Raw genomic sequence first — 25,532 nt, 5'->3', positions numbered from 1 at the left:
GATCAGAAGGATTTAGAGGAATATGAACCAAATAGGACTAGCCTAGAATGTCAACAGCCAGCATGGACAAATTGGACAGAGAGCCTGTTTGCTGGTAACTTGCTCTTAAGACTTTATATCTCTATAAGGTTTCCAATATGGTCCTAAGGGTTAAAAAAAAAATCTATTTTGTATAAAATCCTCAGAATTGAATTGAAGATAGGATTCAGAGCTCAATGCCTCCATAGGCAGAAGATGGAAAATTGATAAAGGTAGACTCAACAAGATCAATAACAGGGGTTACTTAAACATTCCCAGCAACTGGGCAGATAAATGACAGGCGAAATTCAACAGTGAAATGCAAAGTCTTTCACAAGCAGGCAAAAAAATCAGCAAAGGAAACTTATTTAAAAAATGCATGGAGTTTTATATTAAAATCAATGGATCCTGGAAGACAACAAAACTAAATGTATACAGTAATGCACTGTGACAGGAGGAGAGGAGAGAATAGGTTATTTTAAAAGATTAACACTGAGATAAAAGTGTGAGATGATCTTTCTATTTGTAAAAGCACTTCCATTATTGTGTAGAATATTGTTATCACAACAGATAAAGAATATTGCAATGATAAGGGGGGATTGCAGATAGTGAGGGGTTGTGGGAACTGAGTTTCTTAGAGCCATTGAGAGCTGTAGAACCTTTGGACCATTATGTGTGTTGAACTGAGAGTCCAAAACCTTCTGTTGCGAGGGATAGTCTTTTTTCTACCTTGAGTAAATGGAGAATACTGCCATGATTTGTTATCGTAACTTAATTGCTAATCGGATGGATCTCTGTACTTTAGCTTAGTTTAGAGTTACAGTGCAGAAACAGGGTCTTCGACCTACCGAGTCCGCGCTGACCAGCAATCCCCGCACACTAACACTATCCTACACACATTAGAGACATTTTACAATTTTACTGAAGCCAATTAACCTACAAACTTGTACATGTTTGGAGTGTGGGAGGAAACCAGAGCACCTGAAGAAAACCCACACAGCTCACGGGGAGAACGAACAAACTCCGCACAGACGGCATTCGTGGTCAGGATTGAACCCGGGCCTCCGGCACTGTAAGGCAGCAACTCTACCACTGCTCCAGCGTGCTGCCTCAACTTACTTGTTGAGCAATTCTTGTGTTGCAGTAACACTTTGCACCATGTGATGGTGCTAGTTCTTGCTCTCTGTTTTGTACATTGATGACATTGTTTTGGCAGTGGCTCACTTTTGGGATGAAAGATCAAACAAAGAAAATAGTGTTTGTGGGAGAAATGCAACTTAACTCTCCATTTGAGAATTAGACTCACAGCCTCCAGATATGCAAGTAACCTGCTACCAGCTCCATTGAGGAGGCAGCTGTGAAATACCACGGACTTGTGCCTGTGCATTGTAGACGCTCTATTAATACACGTCAAATACAGCCAGGAAATATAAGGGGGGGGGGGGGGGGGGGGGAGAAACCAGACATATGTGCCAAAATGCAACAATAAGATTGAAAAGCGTGAATGGTTGTGAGACACAGGGGTGAGGAGAAAGTGCAGCCTGCTTCATAAATGGAAGCTGTTAAGTGAACTTCAGTGTGTGTCTTGATGAGTTACATGTGTACCACATGCAAAAAACAACTGTCTTCTTCAGGGTCCACTGTGAGGATGATGAATGAGTGAGCCCTGAGGACTTTAAAATAAACTGTGGCATATTTTGACCCTTGTTGAGTTTTGCTTTCGTTCCTGCTAAGTGCCTTCTTTTTCACATGGAAGAACTAGATGTTTTGTGGTAATGTATTTTCCTATTTCACTCCAGTACTCATTTTGTGCATGAGGATAATCGTTGTGGTTTGGATTGAGCCAGAGATTAATTCATTTCAAAGATCTCCGGAGTTGAATGGAGGAGGTGGTGTTATATAGGGGATTAATAGAGACCATCATTCAGCTCCGGAACCTATTGCCATTGTTGTCCATCTGCAATAAAACAATGCTCTCAGCAGCCACTCCACCGTGATCTCCTAGATTTGAACTCCTGACTAGTTTTGCTCTCCGTTTGTTCACCTGCCCTCTCCAAGTTCATCTCACTCATGATAACCATCAACTGTCCTCTGGTCTCCCCAATCCCAACTAAACCTTTCAACTTCCCTTTCTGGCCTTCACGCTAGCTGACAGTGCAAATAACACTTATCCCTTTGTATAGCATTACATTCTTTTCAAATCCACTACCACGAATTGTCATTAAAAAAATCACTTCCCTTGAGGAAAATTGGCCAAGCATCAATAAAATCCCCTTTCTCTCAAAAGTCATTCACATTTTTGCCTATAGTATATATTTCCTTTTTTTCTCCATGCTTCAATGCATTGAAACAATCTCAAATAAATCATAAGTAATTTTCACTTTGACTGCGGCCCTGGTTCTTAATCGCCTCACATCCTTCCTGAACTCTCTGTGGTCCTTGTATGATTTTCCATTCTAACCTTATTTCCTCAGCAGGCCTAGGAAGTTCAGCATTTCCCCAAAAACTCTCACCAACTTCTACAGATGTGCAGTAGAAAGCATTTTATTGGGATGCATCACGACATGGTTTGGGAACAGCTCCATCCTTGACAGTAAGAAATTACAGGGAATCGTGGATGCAGCCCAGACCATTACGCAAACCAATCTCCCTTTCATTGACCCCATCTGCACTTCACGCTGCCTCGGCAAGATCACCAGCATAATCAAGGACCAGTCTCACTCCGGCCATTCTTTCTTCTCCCCTCTTCCATCAAGCAAGAGGTACAGAAGTTTGAAAATGTATACATCCAGATTCTGGGACAGTTTCTTCCCAACTGTTATCAGGCAACTGAACCATCATGTCACCGACTAGGGAGCAGCCCTGAGCTACCATCTTCCTCATTGGAGAGCCTCGGACTATCTTTAATCAGACTTTACTAGACTTTATCTTGCACTAAATATTATTCCCGTTATCCGGCATCTATAAACTGTGGAAGGCCTGATTGTAATCACGTATAGTCTTTCTGCTGGCTGGATAGTATGTAACAAAAAGCTTTTCACTGTACCTTGGTACACGTGACAATAAACTAAACTAAACTAAACGGGACACAAATAGCCCAAAGCTTGCTTTGATAGGACTGCTCCTATTATCTTCCATTCCTATTGAACTGACCTTGACAACAATATCTTGTCCAATATGTTTTTACTCCACACCACTCTCGGAGTGTTCCAAAGGCTTCCCTAAGTCCTTTCCTCTTCATCATTTCCACGTTGCCCTCTTCCATCATTCTTTCCAAACTCACAATCAATTTGAGAGAACTTCTCCCCCATGCAACTAGATCCCCAATGTTTTCATGGACTGACCTCAATCAACGTGGATAGGCAACGACGCCTCCTCCTAGATGACCATAGGCACTCTAGTTTAGTTTGGAGATACAGCATGGAAACAGGCCCTTCGGCCCACCAGGTGCGCTACGACCAGTGATCCCCGCATATTAACACTATCCTACACACACAATTTTTACATTTACCTAGCCAATTAACCTACATACCTGTACGTCTTTGGAGTGTGGGAGGAAACTGAAGATCTCGGAGAAAAGCCACGCAGGTCAGGTGGAGAACGTACAAACTCCGTGCAGACAGCACCCGTAGTCGGGATCGAACCCAGGTTTCCGGCGCTGCATTCGCTGTAAGGCAGCAACTTTACTGTTGCGCCACCTTGCCGCCCTGAGCACTTGAGCATCTCAGGGCTGCATCCTTAGTCTCCTGCTCCACATGAAGGGTCTCGACCTGAAACGTCACCCATTCCTTCTCTCCAGAGATGCTGCCTGTCCCACTGAGTTTCTCCAACATTTTGTGTCTATCTTCAGTTTAAACCAGCATCCGCAGTTCCTTCCTACACATTTCCCCTGCTCTTCTCTCTCTCTCTCTATACCCATGACTGTGCAGTCAGACTCAGCTCCAATGCCACCTTTGCAATAATACCACTGTCATTGGACAAATAATGGGTAACGATGAGTCAGAGTACATGAGGGAGAGCGATAATTGTGAGGCACCAGAACATCAACCTAGCTCTCAACGTTGGCAAGACCAAGGAGCTGATGGTTAATTTCAGGAAGGGAAATCCGAGGAACTAGTCAAGTCAAGTCAAGTCAAAGTCAATTTTATTGTCAATCCTCAGCCAGTTCACACAGACAGAAAATCGAAATACCGTTTCCCACAATCCCGAGGAACAAAGTGCATAAAACAAAAGGCACAGCAAACAACAATCAACATAAAACATAAAATATAAAATATAGTCACTTCAAATTTTTTTTAAAAAAGTGTCTGGTGCTGGATGTGCGTGTGTGTGGGGTGTTAAAGTCCAGGTCCCATAGGGGCAGGGGAGAGAGGAGGAAGGGAGGGGAGAGAGTTCAGCATCCTGACAGCCTGGTGGAAAAAACTGTTCTTTAGTCGGGTGGTGCTTGACCTCAGGCTGCGAAACCTTCTCCCTGAAGGCAGGAGGGTGAAGAGGCTGTTGGAGGGGTGGGAGGGGTCACCCACAATGCTCAATGCTTTGCGGGTGAGGCGGGTGGTGTAAAGGACCAGGAGTGTTGGGAGTGAGGCGCCAGTGATCCTCTCAGCAGTGTTCACTATGCGCTGCAGGGTCTTACGGCTGGAGGCTGTGCAGCTTCCGAACCACACAGTGATGCAGCTGCTGAGGATGCTCTCGATGGCACCTCGGTAAAAAGTGTACATGATGGGTGTGGGGGCTCCCGCTCTCTTCAGTTTGCGGAGGAAGTAGAGGTGCTGCTGGGCTTTCTTGGCGATGGACGTGATGTTGTTGCTCCAGGAGAGATCCTCGGTGATGTTCACCCCCAGAAATTTGGTGCTGCTCACCTGCTCCACAGCAGCACCATTGATGGTCAGTGGGTGGGGGTGTTGGGTGTGCGTTCTCCTGAAGTCGACAACAATCTCCTTTGTTTTCTCCACATTCAGGAAGAGATTGTTGTCTGTGCACCACGCGGCCAGCTGGTCCACCTCCTTCCTGTAGTGGGTCTCGTCGTTGTTGCTGATGAGACCCACCACTGTTGTGTCATCCGCAAACTTGACGAAGTGGTTGGAGCTGTAGGTGGGTGTGCAGTCGTGGGTCAGCAAGGTGAAGAGCAGGGGGCTTAGCACACATCCTTGTGGGGCACCCGTACTCAGCGTGATGGTGTCCGATGTGTTGCTGCCGACCCGTACGGACTGGGGTCTGGCAGTGAGGAAGTCCAGCAGCCAGTTGCAGAGAAGGGGGCTGAGGCCCAGATTTGTTAGTTTACAAACCAGCTGCTGGGGGATGATGGTGTTAAATGCTGAGCTAAAGTCTATGAACAGCATCCTAACATATGAGTTTTTAGTGTCCAAGTGGGTGAGGGCTGGGTGTAGAGCAGAGGAGATGGCATCCTCAGTGGACCGCTTAGCTCGATATGCAAACTGAAACGGGTCCAGGGAGGGGGGGAGGTTGGATCTGATCTGCTTCATGACCAGCCTCTCGAAGCACTTCATGATGGTTGAAGTCAGCGCTACAGGGCGGTAGTCGTTGAAGCAGGATGGAGAAGACCTCTTGGGCACAGGTATGATGGTGGTTTCTTTGAAGCACAAGGGAACAACAGCCTGGCTCAGGGAGATGTTGAAGATGTCTGTGAGGACATCTGTGAGCTCAGCTGCGCAGTCTTTTAGCACACGACCAGGAATGTTGTCAGGTCCAGAAGCTTTCCGGGTGTTAATCCTTAACAGTGTGCTCCTCACACTGCCTGGAGACAGACAAATAGCCTGGTCGTTGGGGGGAGGAGTTGTTTTCTGCGCAGGTGTGTTGCTCTGAGCTTCAAAGCGTGCGAAGAAGCCGTTGAGGTCGTTCAAGAGAGAGGTGTCACTGTCACAGGTCTGTGGTAAGGGTTTGTAGTCCGTGATAGTCCTAATACCCTTCCACAGGCTCCGTGTGTCTCTGCTGTCACTGAAGTGGGCTGTGATGCGCCGGGTGTAGTGTTGTTTGGCTTTCCTGATGCCACTGGAAAGGTTGGCCCTGGCTGCTCTGAGACCGGCTGGATTGCCCTCTCTGAAGGCAGCGTTGCGGACCCTCAGCAGCCCATGGACCTCCCCTGTCAGCCATGGCTTCTGGTTAGCCCGGATGGTGATGGCTCTGGTGTGGGTCACATCATCAATGCATTTGGTGATGTAGCCTGTAACTGTCTCTGTGTATTCCTGAATGTTGGTTGTGTTGTTGTATGTTGCTGCCTGCTTGAACATGTCCCAGTCTGTAGTCTCAAAGCAGTTTTGGAGTGCAGCTGTGCTGTCCTCTGACCACACACGTACCTCTTTTGAAACCGGTTTGGTGACTTTCACCCGGGGTCTGTATGCCGGTTTCAGCAGAACGGTGAGGTGATCAGAGAGGCCGATGTGGGGGAGGGGGGAAGCCTTGTATGCTCCTTTGATGGTCGTGTAGACAAGGTCCAAGGTGTTGTTTTCTCGTGTTGGGAAATCAACATGCTGGTATACTTTGGGCATGACAGTTTTTAGGTTAGCATGGTTGAAGTCCCCAGCTACGATGAGAAAGCCATCTGGGTGTGCTGTCTGCTGCTCAGAGATGGCCCGGTACAGTTCGCAGAGTGCCTCCTCTCTGTCCTTGTTGTTGGAACTGGGAGGGATGTAAACAGCGACTAACAGGATAGCTGTTAGCTCCCTCGGGAGGTAGAAAGGCCAGCACTTCACAACCATAAACTCCGCCAGCGGTGAACAGTGTTTGTAGGCCAACACAGCGTCCCGACACCAAGCATCACTGATGTAAACAATCACACCGCCGCCGTGAGTCTTCCCCCCGCTAACCGTAGCTCTGTCCGATCGGTAGCATGTTAGCCGGTCGAGCTGAACAGCGGAGTCCGGGATGTTGTCATTAAGCCATGTTTCCGTAAAAACGTAAACACAGCATTCCCTCACCTCACGCTGGGTCGACCGGAGAAGTCTTATAGTGTCCATTTTATTGTCCAGTGAGCGTACATTAGCCATTAGCATGCTCGGAATAGCCGGTCTGTGTGGGCTAGCCGCTAGCCTAGCCCGGATGCCTCCGCGCTTACCCCTCTTCTGCTTCCTCTCACACCGCCTGCGGTGTCTCCTTTCCAGCCGGGGGGCAGCACTCGAGGCCAAGGTCGAGGTCAGGCAGAGTATTCTGAGGCCGCTAAGTTCCTCTGCAAGCATAGCGTCCAGTGTTGATGATGTTGTTTTCTTGTCCAGCAAGAACTCACGACTATACTGTCTACTGCTGACTGTCCAGAGTTGTTGAAGTGACAAACATGACGAACTTGATAAAACATTAAAAACACTCGAAAAATCGGGAGAGTGTGGGGCCGCTGCGTCTGCACGCGCTGCCATCTAGTGGCCATCTAGGCACTTCTCTTCATTGATGGTGGTGATGAAAAGTTTGATGATCTGATGATCTGTTCTGGCTCCAGCACATTAAGGATTTCACAAAGAATGCTTACCTCAAAAGTTTCAGATATTTGGCACGTCACTGAATTATCGAACTTCTACAGGTGTACAGTGGACAGTATACTCATTGGTTGCATCATGTTCTAGTTCGATAATTCGAATGCTTAAAAATGAAAGAAGCTGCAGAAAGTGATGGGCATTGTCCGATCCATCATGGGTACTCCATCATGGTCATTGAACATATTGGCAGTAAACAATGCCTCAAGAATGCCTAACATCATCAAAGACCAACATCACCCTGGCCGTGATATATTCTCGCTGCTACCATTGGGTAAAAGTACAGGAGCCTGACCTGTTACCTCCAGGTCCACAGGCCCACCGGAAATTGGAGGAACAGCACCTCATATTTCGCCTGGGCAGTTTGCAGCCCAGTGGTATGAACATCGACTTCTCCAATTTTATATAGTTCCTCTGTCCCTCCTGTCCCCTCCTCCTTCCCAGTTCTCCCTCTATCTTCCTGTCTCCACCTATATCCTTCCTTTGTCCCGCCCCCCTGACATCAGTCTGAAGAAAGGTCTCGACCCGAAACGTCACCCATTCCTTCTCTCCCGAGATGCTGCCTGACCTGCTGAGTTACTCCAGCATTTTGTGAATAAATACCTTCGATTTGTACCAGCATCTGCAGTTATCTTCTTATACTACCTGTTACCTCCAGGTTCATGAATAGCTTCTTCCTATCAACCATCAGGTATAGAACCACCCTATACAACCCTAACCACAACCCTACTTCAGCACCTAACCATTATGGATTTTGCGCTACAATGATCAGACAACATGCTTTGGTTTTTGGACTATTATGGTTTACTTTGTTTATTGTATAGTTTGGTGACACAGCATGGAGACAGGCTCTTTGGCCCACCGTCCGTGCCGACCTGTACACACTAGTTCTATCCAAGACACTCGGGACAAATTATAGAAGGATATTAACCTACAAACCTGCGCATCTTTGGAACGTGGGAAGAAACCAGAGCACCTGGAGAAGGCATATGTGGTCACAAGAAAACCGTACCAAATCCATACAGACAGTGCCCATAGTCAGGATTAAACCCAGTTCTCTGGCACTGTAAGGCAGCAACTCTACTGCTGCGCCACTGTGCCACCCATATTTACTGTTGTTATTGCATCTAATGTGCTGTAATGATGCATCAAGTTGTACCCATGATGGATCGGACAATGTTCCAGTTTAGTTCTGCTGCATATGACAAATAAGCATTCACAGAATATTACCTCTAGAAAATCCGTACCAATCTCCACACCACAACCACATAACCCCCTTCTTCCTTATCAACGCCATTATTACCTAAAAACAATTAAGCTCCCACATGTAAGCCATTGACACCCATATCCACTGCTTCACTCCTCTACACTGTCAAATTGCTTGCCAAGTGTCTGGGCCTTGGATGAGCTTCAATTCCTCTTGTTTACCATAGAAAGAGAGGTCATTATCTTTAGGACAGGAAGGCCCTTCAGAGGGTCATCACAACGGCCCAGAAGATCATCGGCTGCTCACTGCCCTCCCTGGAGCACTTGTTCAGCCTACGCTGCCTCAGTAGAGCAGGCAAAATAATAAAAGATCCATCCCACCCCGGCCACCGTCTGTTTGTTCATCTGCCCTCTGGTCGACGTTTCAGGTCGATCAAATCCCGAACAAACAGACTTAAGAACAGTTTTTACCCCAGGGCCATACGAGAACTGAACACTACCTTCTGCACTAGGCAACACCGTTAAAAAATCTTTGTACTTAATATAATTGTATTTATTTGTTTTTGCATTTATTGCATATATGTTTGTACGCACCGACAGGATTGGTTATTTTTTAATTTCGTTGTACTCGTTGCAATGACAATAAATGAATATTATTATTATTATTATTAGAAACCAACTCTTTAACTTGGCTGTTTTCCTATTCCCCTCGAGGGTTGCTACCTCAGGCTGAACCTGACACTTTCTATTTGACCCAGCCTGAGCTTCGCACTCTGCCAACACTCCTTGGGAATGGTGCCTATTTTCAACATCCAACATCACTCATCTCTGCTCATCCTTACAGACGGAACCCTTACCTAACCTGTTTGTTATCTCTGGGCTCAACAACTCCATTCCTCTCCTGGTTGGTATTCCATTCTCTCCCCTCTGGGAACCCCAGTTCATCAAAAGCTTTGCTCACTTTGTTCTTATCCACGACAGTCCTGCTCATCACTTGCATCTGTCTCAGCTGGCCGAGAGTGGCTCTCCGTGTAACCTATCCTCATGCTTTACACAATGTCTGTGGTCTGACAAGCAATAATCTTATATGAGAGGAGATTAGTTTCACTTGGCCCCATGTTCAGCACAGACATTGTGAGCCAAAGGGCCTGTTCTTCTGCTGTACTCTTCTATGTTCTATTAAGAAACAAAGATGGCCAGTGTTTTCTTACTACAATCCATCTCACTAATAGTGAGTTTAGAATAATCAGTTTAGAGTAAAAATGGAAAGATTCCATAAAAAGAGAAAGGTCAAACTTCTCAATTGAGTAAAACTTAAATGCAACTAATTGCAGATGGGGCTTGGTAAGGGTACACCAGTAAGGGGTTAAGCAGGAAATGGTCTGTAGAAAGCAATCAGCAAAGACATAGATCAGCGACAAATGAGGAGCACTGCTCCAGAGGGAAATAGTAAAGAAGCCAAAGCTACTGTGTCCCAAATGACAGAAAATATATCTTAAAAAGCAGGTCAGAAAAGGGAGGCTCGTAACAACTGTCAGGAGCATGATTCCGTTATTAATCAGGAAGACTTGGAAAAATACAGGAATGAATTAATAAAAATATGCAGGAGAGGGAAAGATACATTGAGAAACTTGTTGCAAATTAAACTATATTGAACCTTAAAACATTTTGGAAACAGACAGAAGTTTGTGCACTTGGTGAAATGTCGACTATTGTGGTCAATCCAGACTCATGTTTCGATGAGTGCTTAATTTCCACCACAAACAAAATTTGTTATCAACCAGCAAATCTGGTAGGCTTTAAAATGTATATTTTCTTTTAAAGAGCGGAGTGCCAGAGGATCATATTCCTTGATATATCTCATCGCAGCACTTTGATTAATGCCACTTAGAATAGATTTTTCCATGAGATGAGTATTTCTAATCTGTGTCAATTCTCCACACATGAGTAACCTAATTGTAAAGGATTGAAAATGAATCACAAAGTAAATAAAACTTTTTTCCTGGTTAAACTGAGATACCATAGCAGGTTTTGTCATAAATATTTAAATGTTTTTGATGGTAAATATTGATCCCAAAATGCAGGCTACATATGTGTACAGTTGAATGCAATGAGCAGAAAATCCCGATGGTGATTCATTTATATCTGATGATTAATTTGCAATTTGAGCTGAATTTGCAATTTGATCGAATTATAACTCGCTCTCCAACTCAATTGAGCTGTAACCTCGGGCCATTAAGTGCAAAATATTAGCTATAGAAAATGTTGTGGATTTCCTAAAAGAAATCTTCAGAGGCAGAGGACAGTATCCGTTTTAAGAAATCATATGATTTGAAGGTTACATTAAAAAAGGGTAGCATAAGTGATGCAGTGGTAAAGTTGCTGCCTTACACGCCAGAGACCGGGGTTCGATCCTGACTAAGGGTGGTGTCTGTATGGAGTTTGTACATTTCCTTGAGGCCGTGTAGGTTTTCTCTGGGTGCTTCGGTTTCCTCCCACATTCTAAAGACATATAAGTTTGTAGGTTAAGGGACTTCTGTAAAATTGTAAATTGTCGCTGGTATTTAGGAGAGTGCTGGTGCACTGGGTGATCAGCTCAGAGTTAGTGGGCCAAAGGGCGTTTTATCGCGCTGTACCTCTAAAGTCTAAATTATGAAGGAAGTTGTGAACAGGGTAGTAATGGAGGTGGTTTAAAATGAAAGTCCCCTTTCTGAAAGTCACTTGCATCAGATGAAATGCATTCTGGATTGCTGAAAGAATCAGAGGCCCAAATAGCAAAAGCCATGGTCACGATGGGGCAGATGTTTTGTTTCTCTGCAATTGTGGGTTGCTTATGGCCTGGACATTGGTGTTCCTTACACTACAGCCCCGGGCACAGCCTTCAAAGAGTCAGCAGGGGCAGGCAGGCTGAATGGCCTCCTGCTGTGCCGAGTATTTCTACATATTTCAGCAGTAATGAAAAGGGACAAGTTCTACAACAAGCATCTGAGCACTATTTCCATTTCCACAGTCTGCAATTAAATAGTCCATGCCAATATTACTGATAGCCTGAATATCAATATTCTCTTGGGAGTTATGCATGTTTTTTTACATTCTTTTCCCCACTGTTTTGATATGAAGCTGCTAACAAGACTCCAAGACAGCTGGTAGAGGCTTGGCTGTAATTCTTATACTGATCTCCCTTCCTACAGGTTGACCTGAGGTTAGCCTCGGTTAGCCCTCTCAGGCTTTTATGTAGCACAGATGCTGCTGCCTTAAACACCGGTAAAGATGTCAACCTATCAACATCAACTAATTGGTTCCCTCCAAAGCGTGAGAGTTGACATACTCAAGAAAATTGGACCATAATTTTTTTAAATAGTTTCTTACTAAAGGGTAAGAAGCTTATTATCATGCTTTAACACTAGTTGGATGGGAGAGTATTTCATACTGAAAGTACCTTTCCACCACATATACTTTTGCTTCTTAAAGCGTCTCTCAATAGACCCACAGGGGAACGGCAGTGATGAGGTGTGAAGGACTTGGTTCTTCCTTGAGTCCAACGCAGCTTCCAATAACCAGGACACGGAATATGATGTTTTCCTTATGATTCTTTTGCGTATTAAATTAGTCCTTAATATTTCCTCTGGAGCTGTCAGTCTAGACTGTCTGGAACTTTGGATGTCACGTCCGACAGGTGTGAGACTAATCACTGACCAGGGTACACCTGCCTCTTTACTTTAATGGTTTAAAATGTTGGCCGTGGTGGAGGAAACACAGAGCCCATGGGAACTCCAGCTAAATCTACTCAAATAGGAAAACTGAAATGCCTCAGTGTTGTCATTATAATCTCAATTAAACCTGTGGCAGAAAGATGCTGAAGTGATTCTGTGGGTTATTTCAAGGCCTGGAGATTTTTCTCCTCTTCACAAAACCATTGTTTGTCATTATCATGCCACGATGACAGCCAGAAAACGCACAGAGTCTCTTGCCCAGGGTAGGGGAGCTGAAATCCAGAGGACATGGGTTTAAGGTGAGGGGGGAAAAATTTAATAGGAACCTGATGGGTAACTATTTCACACAAAAGGTGGTGGGTGTAGGTAACACACTGCCAGAGGAAGTAGTTGAGGCAGGAACTATCGCAACGTTTAAGAAATGTTTGGACATGTACATGGATAGGATAGGTTTAGCTAATTTACACATAACAGCCTGACATCGGTGTTGGGGAAGATGCTGGAGTCATTTATTAAAGAGGTAATAATGGTGCATTTGGATAGCAATAAAAGGATGTCCAAGTCATCATGGATTTATGAAGGGGAAGTCATGCTTGACTAATCTTCTGGAATTTTATGAGGATGTGACAAGCAAAATGGATGAAGGGGAGACAATGGATGTAGTGTATCTGGACTTTCAGAAAGTCTTTGATAAGGTCCCACACGGGAGATTGGTAAGCAAACTTAGAGCACATGGTATTGGGGGTAGGGTGTTGACATGGATAGAGAATTGGTTGGCAGACAGGAAGCAAAGAGTAGGAGTAAATGGGTCCTTTTTAGAATGGCAGGTAGTAGCCGGGTGGAGTGCCGTAAGGCTCGGTGTTGGGGCCGCAACTATCACCATATATATTAATGATTTGGAGGAAGGAATTAGAAGTAACACTAGCAAGTTTGCAGATGACACTAAGCTGGGTGGCGGTGTGAACTGCGAAGAGGAAGTTAGGAGGTTGCAGGGTGACCTGGACAGGTTGAGTGAGTGGGCAGATGCATGGCAGATGCAGTATAATGTAGGTAAATGTGAGGTTATCCACTTTGGCGGCAAAAACAAGGAGGCAGATTATTATTTCAATGGTGTCAGGTTAGCTAAGGGGGAAGTGCAGCGAGACCTGGGTGTCCTTGTACACCAGTCACTGAAAGTTGGCATGCAGGTGCAGCAGGCAGTGAAGAAAGCTAACGGCATGTTGGCCTTCATAACAAGACGATTTCAGTGTAGGAGTAAAGAGGTTTTTCTGCAGTTGTATAGGGCCCTGGTAAGACCACATCTGGAGTATTGTGTCCAGTTGTGGTCTCCTAATTTGAGGAAGGACATCCTTGTAACTGTGGCAGTGCAGCGTAGGTTCACGAGATTGAACCCTGAGATGGCGGGACTGTCATATGAGGAAATTGAAAAGATTAGGCTTGTATTCACTGGAGTTTAGAAGGATGAGAGGGGAACTTATAGAGACATATAAAATTATAAAAGGACTGGACAAGCTAGATGCAGGAAAAATGTTCCCAATGTTGGGGGAGTCCAGAACCAGGGGCCACAGTCTTAGAATAAAAGGGAGGCCATTTAAAACTGAGGTGAGAAGGAACCTTTTCACCCAGAGAGTTGTGAATTTGTGGAATTCTCTGCCACAGAGGGCAGTGGAGGCCAAATCACTGGATGGATTTAAGAGAGAGTTAGATAGAGCTCTAGGGGCAAGTGGAATCAAGGGATATGGGGAGAAGGTAGGCACGGGTTACTGATTGTGAATGATCAGCCATGATCACAATGAATGGCGGTGCTGGCTCGAAGGGCCGAATAGCCTCCTCCTGCACCTATTTTCTATGTTTCTATGTTTCTAACAGCTTTTAAGTGTAATTGGAGGATACAAAAATCCATACAAATGCATCCAGTTTTAAGGCCATTGACTTCAGACTTAATAGGGCCATAATTTACCAGGATAGATCAATGATACATTGAATTGAATTGAATTGAAAGATGCAGTGTGGAAACAGGCCCTTCGGCCAACCGAGTCCACGCTGACCATTGATCATCTGTTCACATTCGTTCTGTGTTATCCCACTTACTCATCCACACCTTACACACTAGGGGCAATTATAAATGCAAGCAAATCATTTCACTGTGCCTTGTCACAGCATTCATTCATTCATTCATAGAGACCAAATAATCCACAAACCACATGCCTTTCCGCTTTGGGAGGAAACCAGAGCACCTGGAGGAAACCCACGTGGTCACAATGAGAACTTGCAAACTCCACACAGACAGTAACCAAGGTCAGGATCGAACGGGTTTATGGCTCTATGAGATAGCAGTTCTACCACCTGAGCCACTGTGCTGCTCTGAACTAAATATGTTTGGTTTAGGATTGAAGGTGGTGCATTGTGAAGGAACTTAACGTGTCAAAACCAGGTGGCTTTATTAGGCTCACAGGCCTACTGCTAATGTTAAATCAGGGTCAAAAAGTGTGGCTTCTTGCTGTAATCATGATCTCCTTTAACTGAGACCACCCAGGCCAATTCCAGCTCAATTAATGTTTTGATGTCACTCACAACGACAAATGGACTGACCTTCACTCCATGCCGGCCTGGCATCCCCAGATCACCTGCCTCACCCTATTCCACGTCATGGCAAAGAAAAGGAGGGAACAGAGGAGGGAAATCGTCAGGAGAAAAGCATTCAAGCAGTTTCTGAACACAGACAGTCAATAAGCCTGGCTCATTATACCTTGATATGTGTAATCTGTTTGTGGCATTCACAATTTCCACAGGCGCATTCTACGGATTAAAACAAGAGGATTTAATTTAATCTATCTCATTTTGATTTAAGTTTGGAGAAATGGTATTCATTTAGCTGATGTTGTTGGTGGGGGATTTGCCAATATGTATTGGAGGAGAATTGTAATAGCTGGGGGGTAATTGTTTTGTTTTTATTCCATGATCAACAGACTGCAAAGGAAAAAAGCACAATAACCTGAGAGGCACTTTTAGTATCCTGTGGGCCTGCCTGACGTTCCAGTGAGATACACTGGGTTCCAGTCTCTCTGGGATCACAGTGGGAATCAGACGGTCTAAACAGATGAAATGAGATACAGGGATATCTTCCCACACTCAGGGGATAAAGTGGGGAATAAATGATCCCCCACCCTTGCGTTACAGTGAGGTCCAGACAGACTCAATTCCACCCCGCGGATAAAGTGGGGAATGGGTAGTCTAACCCTTAACTCAGTGTTATAGTGAGTTACAGTCAAACTTGCCCCAACCTGAAGTTACAGTGAGGAACAGCCAGCTCCAACCCATCTCAAGGCTCCAGTGATGTACAACCTAAACCTATCCTCCCTTCACAGGGTTAGAGTAAGGAGAGTCAGTCACTGTCCCTTTGGTAGGCATTGGGGAGGGGGGAGGGGGATGTGGGCAAGGGCTGTGGTGAGGAACACCAACTATTTTGCCTCCCCCTTTCTGTGCTCTGGCATAACAGTGAGGTACTAGCAACCACTTTGTTCCCATCCCACCCCACTACCATTAGCCAGGTACAACTGGTATTCCTGGGGTTGGTGACGTTGAGGTATTGATAGTCTCTCCACCACCCAAATCCCCGCCTCTCACTGCGATCCTGGTGTTTGCACTTCTGTAATTATCTAACCCAAGTTAATTCTGCTCCAGGAATCTGGTATTACTTCAGTCCAATTGCCTCATTACTGAGCATCCATTCCTCTAGCTACTTGCTTCTTGATGGTCAAGTGGATGACAGCTGACCAGGTCATAATGTACAAGACTGAGGAATAAGATGACACTTTGTGTGGTTCAAAACATGAAAGGGACAGGCCAGGTCAGGTGATGAGATCACAGCTCCTTACCCCATGTCCCAGGTATGCTTACAAATGATTAACATTTATTGGAAAATTTGCCGCCATTTCATAACGGCCACATGTGAAACAACACACACGAAGTAAGTGGCCTCAAAAGGATAGTCATAAAATGCTGGAGTAACGCAGCGGGATAGGCAGCATCTCTGGTGAGAAGGCATCCAGAGATGCTGCCTGTCCCGCTGAGTTACTCCAGCATTTTGTGTTTATCTTTGGTTTAAACCAGGATCTGCAGTCCCTTCATACACATGGCCTCAAAGAGATCACTTTCCATAAATAGCAACTTTTTGAGCATCCCATTGGCATATTAAACAGGTGGCAACATATATGGGCGAATGATCCATTTCCTTAACTTGGAAGGTCTACTTCTTGCGATCATGAAAACCAGGTGATCTATTCATTCTACAGCACAGTGAGGTGATTTGCACCAAAAACTGTGCAGGCCTGAAATTTCAATCGAGAACAAGTTGCTCCATCCAGACAGTAGTGCCATCAAACTGCATCCAAAGAAACAGAGGCATGGTGGTCAATAGTCTCCTGTGGTAGTTTAACAGTGGAAGCAGTGTCGAGAATGAACACCCAGTAAACCTTGCTGTACACTGGACAGGAAGCAACAAAACAATTCTCTGTGCCGGACTAATGTTGGAGCACAGGAAGTGATGTGATTTAAAGCAAGAGAGTTAATTAGAGCTTTGTACACTGTATGAATGTGGGCAAATGTTTCCTGGTTAGAAAACGTTGCTGACCTTGGAGCCTGAAGATCCAGGCAGGCCGATTTCACCTCTTCCAGGTGGCCCTCCATCTCCTTTCTCTCCCTGTTTATCACAACAGAAAACATGCAGAGTTACAAATATGCATGCTCCAATTTCTTTCAACAATTATATTGCAAATTCCTGACCTTCCAACTTTGCCTCTGGGAACTAAATTCAGGTTTTACTGCACCTCCGGTCAGCGTATGTAGCACCCAATCAAAGGCATCTGATGGTAAATTCACTAAAAGGATTTTTCTTGTGTACATTGGGTGTGAACTTGAGGCATTTTTAGGCACTGGGCACAATTGACTTGATTGACTAAACACACAAGTAGCTACTTCTGAAAATAATTTATATTGCACACAATTATACACATCTTTACTTTAAACAGAAATGCAAATCTTTTCTTCCCCTTTTCTCCTCCCCTCCCCAGTGAAATGGGCATGGTGCCATTGGTCAGTGGACCTTTGTATGTCTCCTTGATAAACGCAAGGCCAGTGTGTTCAGACATTTTGAACATGATATGTTGACCTCACCTTTGTTCCTGGTAACCCAGGCAACCCGGGTTGTCCCTGAGGACCCCAAAAGCCTGGCTCCCCCTAAAATACAAAGAGCAGAGTTAACAATAAATTCAAACCTCAATGTGGATTTAAACTTTTAACTTGGCAAAAACAAACATTGATTTTAAATTAAGTAGCTACCCAAGCAGTTAATGGGCTAAAGGTTTGGTGATTAATGATAAGTGAATGCACCACGAGATGTATGTGCAAATCCTGTATTATAAAGAACTACTTCCACTTCAAATAGATGCGTGTTATGACCTCAGCCAACCTAAAACAGCCGTGAAATCTGAAGCATACAATGCACAGCAAAGAGAGGGAGAGATTGCAGTCTCATCACCAAACTAGCACCAGGACACAATCATCTGAGCAATTGATGTGTGAATCTTACAAGACTACAGAACAAGAACTGGGATGAGGAATTAGGTTGGAGAGCTGTTTTTGACCAGGATGTCATAGAATTCCAGCTTTTACAGTGAAGCAGCTTCAGGTTGGAAACAGTATGTCTCCCAAGGCAAAGGACATGAGAAGAGTCATAGCACTCTATTCCTTTATTTTGTTTAGTTTAGAGATACAGTGTGGAAACAGGCCCGTTGGCCCACCAAGTCCACGCCAACCAATGATCACCCATATGCTAGTTCTATTCTACACACCAGGAGCAATTTACCAAAGCTAATCAACCTATAAACCTGTATGTCTTGGGAGTGTGGGAGGAAACCGGAGCACCTGGAGAAAACCCACGCAGTCACAGGGAGAATGCACAAACTCTGTACACCCTTAGTCAAGATTGAACCTGGGTCTCTGGCGCTGTAAGGCAGCAACTCTACTGCTGTGCCACTGTGCCGCCCTGTTGCGCCACTGTGCTGCCTGTATTATTTCAGCCAATGCTAGGATAATACTCTCTTAGGAGACACACGCATTGCAGATGCAGAATCTTGAGTAAAACACAAAGTGCTGAAGTAACTCATCTGGTCAGGCCATCATCTATGTCGTCCACTGATGCTGCCTGACTCGTTGAGTTACTCCAGCACTTTATGTTTTACTTAAGACTCTGAAGCACTGTGCTCTTTGGGACCTCAGACCTGCAGAAAAAGCTTGAGAGCCAGCATCCAGCTTTGAGACAGGCACTGCCAACTTAGCGTTCACCACAGTTGCAAGGGGCAATGCTGTGTCATATCAGAAAGGGAAGGCAGAGGGAAGATCGGGAGATGGGAGGGGAGGGGAAGGGCGTTGCGGAGGTAGAAGTAGCTGGATAATGTTGGTCTATTGCAACGTCATCAGCAGGAGGCTAGAGCATAGGTCAAATGTCCAAGTACCTCAGTCAGGGATGAACGAGTTCTTGAAAAGTACCCTAAGGTGAAATTAGACCTTGTATGGCAGTTCACATACTCCCAATTGCAGTTTTTTTCTGGCCATAGGCAGTGTGCTATGCTGATGGCAATGTAATGGGAGGATCTCCATGTTTGGCTGTGCCTCTGCCTGCAGGCTTGACTGGCCTGGGATTTATTTAGCCTGATGGTAACTGCCAATCTGGGTAACAGTGACCAGTTCAGTTCCAGTTTCCTGCGGCTATCCACTCCACATATCGAAGGACATGCCTGAAATATGGGATCAGATTCCATGCCGGAATTGATCCCTTTGTGATCAATTGATCCAAATGAAAAGAAACACCCCCCCAAAATAGTCGATTTGACTGAAGAGTTGCTTAAATAAATATTTGTGTACTGTCATCATTTGGAAAATTCCTTACTTTTTATGTAATTCTGAAAATATTTTTCCTAGTGCATCGGAAAACATTAGTTCAACATTGGCTTCTGGGTTTGCTCTTCCAGACTTGGTGCTAAGCTTTATTGATGCAACTGCATGACTCTGGTATGTCAGGAGACACCACATAATTCAATGCACACTTTGGGTTTATTCTCAAGCAGACAAACTTCTGTTCAATCCAGATGTGTACAAACTAAACCACAAATGAAAATCCCACCATTGGTTCTCTTTTTACTTCCAAGTTCTTCACAAAATATCCTGAACAGCTCATACCAATAAATGAAAGCTGCAACAGCTGCTGTGTTAAGTACCATCCAATTGAAAAGTTAATGCCATTATGTCTGTCCCATCCCTTTTGTTCTCCCTCAGGAAGAGACTGGTACTTCAAGTAAGGGGGTGCACAAATGGCTGCTTACATAGGAAACTTGTGATGCATTTGAGATGTTGAGAAAAAGTGATTGAATTACATACTGTGCAGATGAAAAATGCGTCATTTGTCACAAGCAGTGAAAGGTGCAAATGGCATTTCTGTACCTAAAGATTTTCTCCATTTGCTAACTGCCAAAGTTTTCAATACATTATTGGATTATCTTTCCCATCAAGATCGTTGTTTGAATGAATTAGTTTATAGATAGGAGCTGAGGTAATATTTTGCACAAGGTAAAAATCCAGCTCAAGCTGGGTGAAGTCACTTAGTGTCTCAGCTTGTTTCCACTGAATGCGTAACTGTGGATTTTACTTTCTTTCTTCTTAGCCTTTTTACTTTTTTGAAAACCAGGTGGTTGTTCAGCACAAAAAACACCGTCCTCGTTAATCTTTTACTTTTATCAGCCCTGCGCTTTCATGCGTTGTATATCTTATTTACCTGTATGTTTGTCCCCCTGCGGCCTATTCATGTTATATTCATCATTGAGTGGAAACAATGAAAATACTTCACTAGTACCCTGTTGAGTGCAACTCCATTGAGTCCTGATATGTTAACTTCCAACAGCTGATCAGGAAAGACATTAACAATCACCATGTCGTAACAGGAGAAACTGCAATTGATTCTTAGATACCTTACATTTGAACAGGGAGTGGCATTAATAAGCCAAAGGCAACATTGATGCTGTTAATGAAAAATACTGCTAAGGACAAATACCAATGAATAATAAATTACAAATTTCACCGTTCACTACATCACATTTGGCCAACTGAGTAGTCTTATTTGTCTCAGCCTTCTACTCTTTCCACACCACTCTGTAATTTTTTCCCTCCCTTTCAAATATTTATCCTGTTTGGTTTTGAAAGTTGCTGCTGAATCTTCTTCCACCACTTTCTGAAAGACAAACGAACTCACAAAAGTAGCAATTCCTTGCTGCAGCAAATGATTTTACGTACAGTAACTGTTTAGCTCTCTCACAGCGCATTAGCAGCATGGTCTGAAGATCTTTTGGAAGGACATTGATCTGCTTTGTAAGCTCCTGAACCCTGTCTTTCAGGCTGTTACCTCTAACTGGTGCAAAAACAGAGGATAAAATACAGCATCCACCAGAACGTGGTACGGCTAGTCCTTAGAATATAGATCTGTCCCACTGGCCAACATTTCACTGAGCACTTGTGCATGTATGTGCATGCGCCACACATGCACACACAAGCACAAATGTACGCTCGCACAAATACACACACAGATACACTCACACTACATACATAAACAAATGTACTGGTACTCATATCATATCATATCATATATATACAGCCGGAAACAGGCCTTTTCGGCCCTCCAAGTCCGTGCCGCCCAGTGATCCCCGTACATTAACACTATCCTACACCCACTAGGGACAATTTTTACATTTACCCAGCCAATTAACCTACATACCAGTACGTCTTTGGAGTGTGGGAGGAAACCGAAGATCTCGGAGAAAACCCACGCAGGTCACGGGGAGAACGTACAAACTCCTTACAGTGCAGCACCCGTAGTCAGGATCGAACCTGAGTCTCCGGCGCTGCATTCGCTGTAAAGCAGCAACTCTACCGCTGCGCTACCGTGCCGCTATCATGCATAAGAAGGTGTGAGAAGTGTGTACAGCTTTATTCTCTAGCTTATGATTAATCTACACTGGACGAATGCAGCTAATTAATGTATAAAATTATATATTCACAAGCACTTGCGTAACCAACAGGTTCTGCACAATTACATGCTGTGTTTTATATTAGTTTCATGAATATGTGTGGGAGTTAACATCTCACTTGCGCCACCCTAGGAGGGCTACTGCCAGCTGGAAGCATTTGTTTTATTTTTGTGAGTAATCCTAGACCTGCCATTGCATGCAGCCAGGATAATCTTCACAAGGTTTTGTCTGCATACAGAGAGCCCAAATTCTGGTGTATGTTGCAAGATCCGCCCACTGGCAACGACACGTGCAAAGCTTGCAAGGCCAGGAGGAAAACATAAGCAACAGCAGTAGCGATTGGCCATATGGTGCCCAATGCTTGTCCCACCATTCAATGAGATCATGGCTGATCTGAATGATGGTCTGAGCTGTGTTTTCCTGCCTACGCCCACAATTTCCCTCTAGTCTAAAAATCGATAAATCTAAGTTTTGAATATATCTTAGCATATGGGGTAAAAAGAAATCCAATGATTCACAATCTCTGAGAGAAGAAATTTCTCCCAAACTATTCTTAAATAGGTGATTATATAACTTAGGCATTACACCCTCCTCTCCCCTTCCCTCCCAAAAATTATTGGTTTTCCCCCATCAGACTAAACACTCTCACATCATCTAACATGATCGCCTCTCATTCTTCTAAACCTCAGAGCACATGGGTCCAATCTACTCAGCAGTAACAGGCAAATGACGCTGAATGGAAGTCAATGAAGAGGACTGATTCTTACAAACACCTCCTAGACCTATTTAATTAGACGTCCTATCTATAATGGGACCATTGAGCGATTCGAAGAATGAAGTCCAAGTGGAACAGTTTTAATTGCACCACTAAACCATAGAGTGCCACATTTTGAAATGTTTCAAAGAAGAGCACATTCACTTTCAATTTTGAAAAGTACAATGTGAAATGCTTTGCATGGGTAACTTCTAATAATATAATTTAAAGTTCTGCTGCTATTTCCGTAAATGTTGTCAGTAGTACAACATCAGATCTCTGCATAGTTTTAATTTTGTCTCCTTTGCTCTGTCACTGGCAACAGACTGCAGAGGGTTTGTTATAAAAGTCCATTTACACTCACGTCTCAGCTTGCACACTACGAAAAGCTTTTTTTTTGAGCTAGGACTTGCAAGTCAGAAAAAAAGTTGGAGCCTGAGAGGTGCAGTGAGACGGTGAATAGAATCAGAATGAGGAAGAGAGAGAGAGAGAGAGAGAGAGGGAGTGGGAGAGTAAGAGAGGTGGAGGGGATGGGGGGAGGGGGGGGAGAGAGAGAGGGAGAGAGGGGGAGAGAGAGAGAGCATAATCATTCTCTCTCTTGCACCCTACACTCCCTCATCCTCCCCTCCCTTTTTCCTTCTCTCTCTTTAACACAGACTCTCATTGCTTCCTCTGTCCCATTCTAACTTCCCTCTCATATTCCTACACACCTTCTCCTCCCTCTTCCCCAACAGTCTCCTTCTTCCCACTCCAGAGAAGGCAGGAGAATGGGGTTAGGAGGGAGAGATAGATCAGCCATGATTGAATGGCAGAGTAGACTTGATGGGCTGAATAGCTTCATTCTACTCCTAAACCTTATGACCTAATGACCAAATCAACTTATAATACATAGCCCTAATAGATACAAACGGAATGTTTGCCATCAATTCAATGGTCCGACAGGAGGTGGTGCCGGAGGAGATAGGTGAGGCAGATACTATCGCAGCATTTAAGAAACATTTAGACAGGTCCATGGATAGCCTAGGTTTAGAGGGGTAAGGGCCAAATGCAGACAGGTGGAACTAGTGTAGATGGGGCACGTTAGTCGATGTGGGCAAGTTGGGATGGAGGGACTGTTTCCACACTTTATGAGGATAAACGTTCAGATGATAAATGAATGAAATAGTTTGTTTGCAGAGAGTTAAGGTGTTATTTCAGTCTCCCTTTGCCCCTTCAGGCTTTAGCAACACTGCAGCGTTGCTACGTGGCAAACAAGTGCACTCTGTCTATTTACATAGTTGCCCCATCGTGGATAATCCAACAACGGAACTCAAAGTTCCAGCCAGGATTACGGAATAATAATCAAGGATAGAAATCAAGATAACTTTTATAAACTGCCTAAAATTTTAAGGATGCCCTCACAATTGGCACAATCTCCTCCCCTTCAGGGTTTGCTTGAGCAGCTGGATGATGAACACCCACAGGCACAGGATGAGGAACTGTTCCTTCAATGGTCTCCATTCTGAGTCAACACAATAATCATTGGCACCAAAACCATTCTGAAAAACAACTGTGTTGAAGATTGAAGATAGACACAAAGTGCTGGAGTTACTCAGCAGGTCAGGCAGCATCTCTGGAGGAAAATGGTAGGTGATGTTTTGGGTTGGAACCCTTCTTCAGATTGAAAGTAGGGGGTGGGGAGAGGGCAGTTGAAGAGCTGGAGGCGAGAAAAGACCTTGGTCTTTTCTTGCCTCCAGTTCTTCAAACCATCTACTTTCTGTTTGATGAAAACTACGGACCTGAAACGTCACCCATCCTTGTCCTCCAGAGATGCTGCCTGACCCGCTGAATTACTCCAGCACTTTGTGTCTATCTTTGGCATAAACCAGCATCTGCAGTTCTTTGTTTACACACTGTGTTGAAGAACTCCATTAAGGAACTTTGGTTAGAATTCCTAATGCTGCCACGATGCCCTCTGCCACAATGGAAAATTCCCACTGTGCCAGTATATTCCATGCAGATGAGAAAGAATCGCCACTTTCCATTATAAATATTCCCCATATATTTCAAGACAGAAAGAAATCATGATACTTCAAGATCAAATTCCCACCGCTCCCATCATATTCCATGCGCAAGAGTGAGAATGACTTCCCAAACCTACCTCATATTCCATGCACAGGAGCAAGAATTCCCAATGTTGCCATCAGATTCCAGGCACATGTCAGAATTCCTGCTGCTGGCATATTATTCCATGCACAGAAGTGATAATGCGCTCCTGCCATCATATTGCATTGCACAGGAGTGAAAGCCCCCCTGCAGCCACTGTGCTATATGTATAAGAGATGTGTAATTCCCTCTCCTGCACTGTCATTACACGCACTGAGAGGGAATTCGCATTGCTGCCTAGAGTGTCCTTGCAATAAATGCTGCCAGTTTCATTTGTAAGATCAGAATTAAATTATTACTGGTGATTTGATTGCTTCAATCCCAAGTATCCTATTTTGTTACCAGGGTTTATCATGTCATGAACTAGGTTTTGATACTCCCCCCTCTCTTACCACTTTATTCCCTTTAATAGAATTTCCAGTGAGAATCATCTTTGAAGGTAACTTTGTTCTTAAGTCTAACTGCAAAGAGGGTGAAATTGATTCAAATGTAAATTGTTCATCTCCCAATAGATTTTTCTGTTAAATTTAACGATCATGAAAATGAATTCTGATTTCACGCACTTTGCCAAGTTTTAAAAGTTGAGGACAAGATGATACATTGGCAACAAAATTTGATGTTCAGGATCCTTGGTAGCTCACAGCTGTTGTTCAGTTGGCTGCACTGGCCCTGTGCTAGCAGGGTTGGGTGATACACTGGTCTCTTGGAGTATTAAAATGCATTCATTGGTTGTTTTTACTAGCGTACATACAATGCCGTGACTACATTTGCTTGTAGTCACAAGGAAATAAAGCACAAGTGAGCTGTTTGCAAATTACACTGCACATTGTAGCCTTACCCAGCAAAGGTTGTGTTGATTAATACTGCACGATCACTTTTATGTCATTGACCACAGATTGAATAAGAAGGAGTAAATGGACATAGTTCCTGCTAATGAATGACAATGACAAAGCTCCTGTGATGCCTACACTAAACTTATTGGGACCAAACTCAGCATTCCCTGGTGAGCAGTAGACAACAGATTGTTTATCGACCAGTGCTGAACATTTTTTCCCTTTATTACTTCTAGAGAATTTACTGGGACACAGTAAACAACAAGTCCGAAGAAATTTGAATCACAAAGTTTTCTAAATGTTCA

The 25,532-nt window shown here is 44.2% G+C and overlaps 1 protein-coding gene across 1 annotated transcript in view; it reads right to left on the bottom strand.

Moving 5' to 3' along the window:
• col25a1 (collagen type XXV alpha 1 chain) overlaps positions 1 to 25,532 on the bottom strand; it is a 231,415-nt gene that overhangs the window by 71,292 nt on the left and 134,591 nt on the right. Inside the window, exons 18-20 of the mRNA XM_078396380.1 lie at positions 17,594 to 17,656; positions 17,052 to 17,120; positions 15,011 to 15,055 (exon numbers count right to left, since the gene is read on the bottom strand). Of these exons, the coding sequence (XP_078252506.1) occupies positions 15,011 to 15,055; positions 17,052 to 17,120; positions 17,594 to 17,656 (177 nt within the window). The remainder of the gene's footprint in view (positions 1 to 15,010; positions 15,056 to 17,051; positions 17,121 to 17,593; positions 17,657 to 25,532) is intronic.

The sequence above is a fragment of the Rhinoraja longicauda genome, chromosome 1, assembly GCF_053455715.1.
Source record: "Rhinoraja longicauda isolate Sanriku21f chromosome 1, sRhiLon1.1, whole genome shotgun sequence".
NCBI classification, from domain to species: domain Eukaryota; kingdom Metazoa; phylum Chordata; class Chondrichthyes; order Rajiformes; family Arhynchobatidae; genus Rhinoraja; species Rhinoraja longicauda.
This window is presented reverse-complemented; position numbering and strand designations above follow the sequence as displayed.